Source organism: Camelina sativa, chromosome 11 (assembly GCF_000633955.1).
Source record: "Camelina sativa cultivar DH55 chromosome 11, Cs, whole genome shotgun sequence".
Taxonomy (NCBI): Eukaryota; Viridiplantae; Streptophyta; class Magnoliopsida; order Brassicales; family Brassicaceae; genus Camelina; species Camelina sativa.
The window spans coordinates 14888930-14897926 of NC_025695.1; the positions used below are offsets into that span (position 1 = coordinate 14888930).

General features: G+C 37.7%; 2 protein-coding genes across 5 annotated transcripts in view; one reads left to right on the plus strand and one right to left on the minus strand.

The window, feature by feature from the left end:
- Nucleotides 1-2907, plus strand: part of LOC104723404 (neurofilament heavy polypeptide-like) — a 5215-nt gene extending 2308 nt beyond the window's left edge. For both annotated transcript variants that reach the window (XM_010441770.2, XM_010441771.1), the window contains 6 exons: nt 568-1635; nt 1724-1802; nt 1901-2014; nt 2099-2227; nt 2309-2394; nt 2525-2907. In XM_010441770.2, the coding sequence (XP_010440072.1) occupies nt 568-1635; nt 1724-1802; nt 1901-2014; nt 2099-2227; nt 2309-2394; nt 2525-2750 (1702 nt within the window). In that variant the 3' untranslated portion in view covers nt 2751-2907. The remainder of the gene's footprint in view (nt 1-567; nt 1636-1723; nt 1803-1900; nt 2015-2098; nt 2228-2308; nt 2395-2524) is intronic.
- Nucleotides 3030-7031, minus strand: LOC104723406 (disease resistance protein RLM3). 3 transcript variants are annotated; one of them, XM_010441773.2, is made up of 8 exons: nt 6259-7022; nt 5058-5887; nt 4802-4952; nt 4518-4690; nt 4070-4222; nt 3856-3975; nt 3513-3759; nt 3030-3435 (listed from the first exon to the last, which is right to left on the minus strand). In XM_010441773.2, the coding sequence occupies exons 1-8, from the start codon at nt 6732-6734 to the stop codon at nt 3321-3323; spliced, it is 2265 nt and encodes a 754-aa protein (XP_010440075.1). In that variant the 5' UTR covers nt 6735-7022; the 3' UTR covers nt 3030-3320. The 3 variants fall into 3 exon arrangements, with proteins under 3 accessions (XP_010440075.1, XP_010440074.1, XP_019088736.1); XM_010441772.2 differs by having other exon boundaries at nt 4070-4234; nt 6259-7019; XM_019233191.1 differs by lacking the exons at nt 3030-3435; nt 3513-3759; nt 3856-3975; nt 4070-4222 and having other exon boundaries at nt 4600-4690; nt 4797-4952; nt 6259-7031.

Consider the following 8997-nt stretch of genomic DNA (forward strand, 5'->3'; position numbering starts at 1 on the left):
TAAACGGGTTTAGAAAAATAGAACCCATTGGGTATTTTTAGATATATGGGTTCGGTTCGGTTTGGGTACTATCGGGTTCGGGTCGGTTTGGGTTACAAATTTTAGAGCCCGATTAGTACCCGAACTACCGGGTAACCGAAAAAATATAATTAAATTTAAATAAATTTAGTTAAATTTTGACTTACATAAAAAATATTTTAGATATTTTGATTATTTTTGATATTTAGGTATAAAACTAAATGAAATATTCAAAATTATAATCATAATTTTGGGGTAATTGCATTATATTAATGATAAATATTATAAATATGTTTATATGTTCGGGTTTAATGGATACCCAAACGGGTACCGGGTATTATCCGACCCTAACCCGAACCCACGGGTATTAGAAAATTGAACCCAATAGGGTTTTATAGGCAAACCCGTACCCAACCCGAACCCGATTTTTCGGGTCGGATTCCAGGTTGGGTATTCGGGTACGGTTTTTATGCCCAGGCCTACTTACAGAGATCATCACTGTAATGTGTGTTTAATGTTACAGTGTTCTACATACTTTTGTTGTTACAGTGTTGATCCTAAATGTCCAAACACGGTTCCTGCAAAGCCATCGAGATCACGCGTTTCTAGATTGGCTATGATCTCGGCAATACCTCAGAAGGGTAATGGTAATGTCATCAGGTCAAAGGAAGTAAAAGTAGTTCCCACAAAGAAGAATGTAACTCCAAAGGCAAAGGTGTCCTCAGTGATCTCATCAGTTCCTCAGAAGGCGTTAACTGAGAGAAAGAAGCAAATGAAGAGTCCAGCCGCTTTTAGGAGTGTACAAAACCCGAGAAATGCAACAACCAAGGTGTCAGAAAACAGAGTTGTTGCAAAGGCTTTGGTGTTTCAATCACCAAAGAAGTTGGTGAAACTGAAGAGATCTGTGGAGCTTAGTTCCTCGGTGAAGAAGTTGTGTAATGGGATGCGGAAGCTTGAGATTGAGAACAAAAGTAACGGTTTAGGGGTTAATCATAAGGTTGTGAGTTCAGTTCCATCTAGAAGACCGCTAAAGACACGAGAGGTGAAGAGCCGAGTGTTTGATTCTGTGCGGTCACAGAAACAGAACGATTCGAATACCAAAGGTGTCAGTACTTTGAAGAAGAGGGTTAAGAAAAAGGAAGAGCCTGTACTTTCCTCTGATGCTTCTAAAGCTCATGAGGCTAATGGCAAGGAACTTGAGAATCAGTCGTTGCCAGGAACTGAAAAAACTAGTGGAGATGAAGAGCTCGTGGTCCAAAACAAATCTGAAGAATTGTCAGACACATTGAAGGCTAACATGAACAACCAACTCCAGGCCACAGAAGATCCTGCTGTGGTAAAGGAGAGTGCAGAGATTGAAGAAAAGGAGAATGCATTAGCTTTGGAGTGTGAGGACAAAGAGAATGCTACTATTGCAGCGGCTGTCGATAGAGAAGATATTTCTGTAATAAAGGTGAGTGGACTGAACAAAGCAAAGCATTGTGAGACTGTGGAGACTGAAGACAAGGAAAATGCATTACCATTGGAGTGTGAGAACAAAGAAAATGCTACTAATGCGACAGACGTTGATAGAGAAGGCGATGATAAGGAAAATTCTTCAGCCTTGGACAATAACAGGTGAGGAAAATGTTGGTTGTTTGCTTTACTTTGGGTTCTCGTTCGCTCATCATCTCACAGATACACTTGTTTTGTGGGAATCTTGCAGAAAAGTCGACCAAGCTACCTACCCTTTGTTGAAAAAGAAAGTCTTTGGCAAGAAAGAAAATTGTAAAACTACTCAAAAGGTATGTTACATAGCCTATGTACCTTCTGTATACTTATTAGTTATTAATTGGGCTCTACTATCATCTTTTGTGTATTTATATGCATTTGTATGGACCAGGTTATGACAGTAGCAGATAAATGTTTCAATGGCAAGACTGTTTCGGCTGGTACTCGTGTGAAGTATACAAAACCTAAGCTCACGAATCCAAAGCCTTTTCGACTTCGAACTGATGTATGATGTGCAATAATCAAAGATATATTCTCTCATATGCAACTTTGGTTTTTTATTTCTGATGGTAGAATTTTTTTTTTATAGGAAAGACAAATTCTCAAGGAAGCACACACGGAGAAGAAACCACAGTGTACTACTCTTGCCAAAGAAGAAACTGCAAGCATTATGGGGTTCCATAGTGAAAACTTGGGTCCAAAACATCATCCTGTTCGAGTAAGTTCTTTGTGAAGCATATCAATGTCTGTTCATCGTGTGAGTGTTTCTTTTGGTGATATAATAATCTCCAACTTGCAGGTAGAGAAGAACACAACTTCCCAGCTAAAAGCTCCAAGAGGAACATCCACAACACTTGTCTCTGAGAACATGATTAATAGCAAGAGGTAAAAACTGCTTGATCAGAAAGACAAAAGTATATTCTATCACTTGAGAGAACATGGCAAACGAGTCTTGACTTGTCTAGCAGTTACCTTTTCTCGCAATGTAATCTGAAAATTTTGTGCATTTTCTCAGGGTTGCATTAGGTAGAAAGAAGCAAGTAGCAAGGAAAGGAATTGAAACCGTGGAGGAAACCTCACAGATGAATGGAGAATCTAAAGAAGTTGCAGTCATCAACAAACCTTCTGTTTGTGTTCTTGCTTCAGGGGAGAAAAGACCTGCAACTGTCCCAAAGGGACCAAACTTCCATAGTATTCATCTCCCTAAGAGCTGTACAAAGAGATTGGCATCACAAGCCTAAGGTCGGCTTTTTAAAAATGTTTGCAGTTTGAGTCACACGGGAGTCTTGTAAGTTTGGTTGATCTTTGATGATTAACAGAAGTGAGATTGTGTTGTTGTCTATAATTGAACACTTGCTCAGTTTCCAGATTAATCAATACAAAAAATGTTTAAGCTAACGGAATCCTGGTTGGATGATGAAACGGTTCATTGAAATGAGTGTTACTTGTGCTTTCATCAAGTAACTTGAACAGGTAAAAATGATTTGAGGATTACCGAGACGAGAACGGAACCTATTACCTAGGTGAATACCCGCGCATAATGTTTTTCTACACTATGTAAACATATTACAGTATAGTTAATCAAATCATAATGTAACGAATGATAAGTGATCAAACGATTTTAAATAGTATTGAGGGCCTTGAGGCCATGCAGTAAAAAGACTTGCACTAAATTCAGTTAAACAGATTTAGACAATTTCGGGGTAATGCGACCAGAATTCCAGTAGTAGACCTGCGTTTTAGCCTTTTAGGCTTCAATATCTAGCTCGGTCCTGACTCTTTCTAGGGCCAGGCTAAGCTTCAGCTTGTTTTTAACCATTAAATCTACCATCAAATGATTTATCTATGCCACTTATGTTGTACTTCTCGTACACATTTATCCAATTTTCCCACCACCAAACTTTTGCTTGTTGAGCCACTCTTCGGCTACAAATAACCACTCATTGTTAGATTGACTGACATGAATCCTATGTGTACGTAAGAATATATATATTTCACATTACCTGAACTCCAAACGTTTGAGAACTACAATTCTGCCACTGAGGATGCCAAGTGTTATATACACGCCTTCTTCACACTCGATCTTTTTCTCCTCCACTTGAGAAGCACTCACTATAGATGTTGGCCCCTGAAAATCAAACGAGAGGTCACTACTCCTTCGAATCCAGTGATGCACAATTTTGTCTCTTCGGAGGCTTGCGTCCAGTTTTTTTCGAGACTGGGGATTTGAACATTTTCCATCGGTTATACCTACAGGCATAAAGTGTTTGAGGGACTTATATCAGCAAGAATTTTAAGTCCAGATTACAAATCTCCATGCAAGTTTTAAAATATCACTTCCCTTACCATTGGGCAAATGCGCACCGTAATTTTTGAAAAGCATCTCACTCACAGGTTCATTTCTCATATTGCTTGCTTCCATGTTTCTTTGAAGCTCTGAATTTGAACTTTGTCCATACCTTATATCTGCAGGCATAGAAGTAAGGGTGAAAAAAAATAGTTTTCCACATGCAACGTACGCCAAAAGATTGGTACGAATGCCAAAAGTTATTATACACACCTGGTTCACAGTACTCGGTCTTTTCCTCCCCCACTTGAGAAGCTTTCGAGCTTTGTATATCTTTTGAGAATTCATTACTGGTTTTGTATCTTCTGAGGCTTGCGTCCATGTTTCCTTGAAATTGGGAATTCGAAGATTCCCCATACATTAAACCTGCATGCATAGCTAATGTGAAGCAAGAGAGTTATTCATTGCGTACGTGTGATATGATATAGTTTAGTATTCATTTGGATTTGAATCCAAATGCATCATCTAGATGCAAAAACCAAATTAGAAAACAACTAACAACATATGCATGGTGTATTCATATCCAGATGCCACATCCGAAAATGGAGAAACGAACGGGCTAGTCCGAGAGACTTTTAATCAATGTTTCTAATTCCAATGTTAAAACTATCACCGAGCCATTTTTTCATATTATCAATTTCGTCACCCAATAGGCCAATACCTTGATCCTTGCCGTTGGGGTCTAACCCAACATAGCAAACTTTATTTCTTTCCTCAAAATTACCACCACCACCACCAGTTGATCTATCAATGCCACATAAAATATTGTACTTCTTGCACACTCTTGCACAATTCTCCGACCACCATGCTTCTACTTGTTGGGCCACACTTCGACTGCAACCAATAACTTATTGTTAGATTGATTCGTATTTATCCTACTAGTTACTTAAGATTCTAACGTAATATGAAAAAAGAAGCGTAACATTGTGTAAGATCCCACATTACTTGTAGCTCAAATGTTTGAGATCTCTTGTTCCGTCACTGCGGATGTTAAGTAACATAGACACGCCTAGTGCTAAGTGGATCCACTCTGCTTTCACTTGAGAAACACTTGAGCTTGCGTCCATGTAATTTCTTTGAGGCTGGGAATTTGAACCTGCATGCATATGTGTTTAAGGGAATTATAACATATCAGCAATAATTATAATTCAAGTGGTAACAACACTATTTCCATGCAATTTTTTAATATTGATTCCCTCACCATTGGTTAAACACGCAATGTAATCTTGATCTTTGCCATCTAACCCATCATATCTGATTTTTAGGTTGCTCTCATTACGAAACTCCGATAGCATCTTCACCCACTCTTCCTTGTCCAATATCCTTCGAAAAGACGAACCGAAGTGCTTGAGAGCTTTTGGACGATTACCCGCAAGCTTTGCCGCTTCAGCTGCGAGGTTGCTGAAACCATGAGGTGGAGAGTTTTTCTCGAAAGCATATCGACAAAATATTTGAAGAGCCAGTTCATCTGATGGGAATTCCACTTCATAAACTTGTTGAATCTTGTGAGCCCTGAGAAGTTCCCTTTTCTGAGTAATCACAACAATTCTGCTCTCAGATCCAAACCACCTGATTCGTCCTACCAACGTTTTTAGTAGCTCAAGTTCATCAACATCATCAAGAACTATAAGAACTTTCTTGTTCTTTAGTCGTTGTTCCACCGCACCACATTGCTCTATCTTCTTTATATTCTTTTGACAAAGAATTTCTGATAAAAATTGTTTTTCCCAACACAACTTCTGGTCATAGTCGCTCCCCAATGTTCTCCTATATGCTACGAAAGCCCGGGCCCGATCCTCGAACTGGCTAATGAGTTTGATGTATAGAGCTCTTCCTATGGTAGTCTTACCACTTTCGGGAGGTCCACAAATCCCTATCATTCTCGCTTCCTTGGAGTTGAACCGCAACATTGATATCAATGTCTCTATATGAGCTTCAATCCCAACGAAGTCTCTAAAATTATCTGATGGGGTAATAAGTTTGTTTGAAACATCGTTGGCAATGTTTTGAACCATTTCTGCTTCGCTACGCCTACATAACAATAATGATACAAGACTATGGTTAGGTTGATTAGGATATGGTTAGAACATTATATTAGTGGTTTACTTGATGAGTTTGGTTTTCATATTATCTTTTATACGTTAGAGTTATGCATTAGGGTTATGATTAAGTTGTATGAAACCTAGATATATAAGGGTATCTATCAATTAATAAAAGAACAAACCCCAAGAATTAACCTTAATCTCGAGAACTAACCTTTCATATATTCTTCTTAATTCACAAGGAAAGAAAGGTTCATAACAAATAACAAATAGCCAATTCTAATCAAGGAACATCCCTAAAAGCATAAACTAATTCTGATATGTAAGCTAAAATATATAAATAAATAAAAACATAATTACCAGTTCCGAAGATCTTCTCCGGCAAGATTTGCTACCTCTACTAGAGCTCTTGTCCATTTTCGTATCTCATTTTCTGTTCTGCCGATGCAGGTCTCTCCAAAGACCTTGCCGAACTCTCCCGTCTGTTTTCTAACATGAGAAGCATCTACTTTGTAGAAAATAGGAATCACCATTTGATCAAACTCCTCACGGCACTCTCGGATCTTCACCAACTCATCTAAGCACCACTTGGAAGAAGCATAGTTCTCAGAGAAGACGACGATCGCAATCCTCGATTCTGCTATCGCCTTTAAAAGCTCCGGGTTGATATCGCGGCTTCTTTCGATCCTGTTGTCGTTGAATGTTTTGATTAACTTGCGATCGAGTTCCTTACGAAGATGGCTGACTAATGAATGGCGGACATCTTCCCCTCTGAAGTTGGGGAAAACATCGTATCTCCAGCAACGAGAAGAAGAAGAAGAAGAAGAAGACTTCATGGATAGCTATAGAAAGAAAAACACATTTCCAAAAGGGAAAGCATTCTGAAGTTTATACACAGATATGGAAAAGATGAAGACGACATCAAGGTTGGATCCACTCAAAAGCCAAGTTGAGCAAAGATTTCTCATCCTATAGCAATTAGGGCCACATCCTATAGCGATTAGGGCCACGTCCTATAGAAAACAAGGCCACATCCTATTCCTCTATACGTCAACGGTTCATCAACACCACCCAAAAACAAAAAAAAAATCAATTCATTTCAGGAAGATAAGCTTTATTTTGCAGTATGTGTTTTTTTTTTGACAGAGTTGGTCTCTGTTCTTGAACTGGTTTATATTATTTTTGAAGTTGGAAAAGATTTTTTTGTTAAATTTCTAAACTAACTATAAGTCTCATTTATTTAAGTTATTACCAATTTGCAAAATCTTATATAAGTAAAATTCAAATTTTGGTAGATGTTACCAAATTAATATACCTTGCACTACTCATAATTATGACATTTACTTGAGATAATTTTGTGTTTACTTTCAATTTTTTTTTGTGTGTGTTTGTGGCAGTTTTTTTAATTCTTGTCCAGTTATCACTATTAATGACATTTAACCTATGGATTATGATTATTATAACCTATACTGATTGCAAGCATTTTATACACCTGGGTTTATAACAAAAAAAGAACATGTGAATTAGTGCTTTATTGTGATTCATACATTGTCACCACTCAGAGCCTAAATAATACTATTAGTTACACTAAAGTCTAAAACGTAAATTTAGTACGTAATAGAGTTCCTTCCTACAACTTCTTAAGTATACAATACTCCATTTTGAGTTCAACTAGTTACTCCATTATAAAGTTAGAACTTAGAAAGATAGCCATTATCATTCCAATGTAGCTAAAAGATAGCTGTTAACTTTTAGAAATTGGAGACTAAAGGCATCCCTTTCCATATAGATACAATGGTTCGTTGATCTATGTGCGCCAATGATCGTTGATTTCTGGTGTGTTAAACGCTAAAAATCATGTCTAGCTCATTTTATATATATGGGTTATAGAGAATTAAGTGCATAGGAATCTTTGCACATTACATAAGTTCTTATACAATGATTGTATTAAATCCATGCGCAATAATCATCATATTGTTCTTGAAACATATGCAACAAATTCAATGACTAACATATTTACGCAATTACTTTAGAAATCCGAGGCGTCTATGCATATGTATATTTACGCGCAACAAAGAATTACGTTTAAAATAATGAATTACTTACATGACTTGGAAAAAAAAATGCATATGTATATGTATACACTTTTCTACAGAACTTTTTAAACGTATGGTTTAGTTTCTAGTATTACTAAATACACATTGAAAAATGGTATGGGCAATTGAGAAAGACAGTCATGTGAATGTCACTTTCTTTGTAGCTGTCCTCTAGGGTCGATCGGGGCATATCTATTATCTATATTCCCTACCTACCATTTATTCACTATATACCCACCCTCTATCATATTCTTCCATGGACCAAACTCTACAATACCCTTGCAATCAAAAGTTTATTCATCAATACCCTTATGTTTTCTAAATACCCTTTGACAAAGGTTGACCAACATATGGACCAACATATACCCCTAAAAACATGTGGACCCCATCAATTTTTCTCCACCAATCGGGTTCCTTCTCTCTCCCCTCTCTCTCCCGTCTCTCTTCCGATTTCGTCCTCGTTCCCCCCACTGTTGCTCCTCTCCCCCTTCCAATCGATACAAATCGAGTCCATAAAAATCGATTTGATTCTAAACGAAAGCAAAAGATTGGGATTGAAGCAAACAACAAAGCAAAGCAAAAGATTCAGGTGATATTCTTACATTTATTTACCAATGCAATTAGNGGCATATCTATTATCTATATTCCCTACCTACCATTTATTCACTATATACCCACCCTCTATCATATTCTTCCATGGACCAAACTCTACAATACCCTTGCAATCAAAAGTTTATTCATCAATACCCTTATGTTTTCTAAATACCCTTTGACAAAGGTTGACCAACATATGGACCAACATATACCCCTAAAAACATGTGGACCCCATCAATTTTTCTCCACCAATCGGGTTCCTTCTCTCTCCCCTCTCTCTCCCGACCTCGTCCCCGCTCCCCCATTTTTGTTCCTCTCCCCCTTCCTATCGATACAAATCGAATCCATAGAAATCGATTTGATTCCAAACGAAAGCAAAAGATTGGGATTGAAGCAAACAACAAAGCAA

Excerpts from the sequence above, each read along its gene's own strand:
- LOC104723406 (XM_010441772.2), bottom strand. The coding sequence starts at position 6,734 with ATGAAGTCTTCTTCTTCTTCTTCTTCTTCTCGTTGCTGGAGATACGAT. Across the intron at positions 4,953-5,057 it reads CATTGCGTGTTTAACCAATG|GTTCAAATTCCCAGCCTCAA; the intron begins GTGAGGGAATCA and ends ATATGCATGCAG. Across the intron at positions 3,760-3,855 it reads CGGTGCGCATTTGCCCAATG|GTATAACCGATGGAAAATGT; the intron begins GTAAGGGAAGTG and ends TTATGCCTGTAG.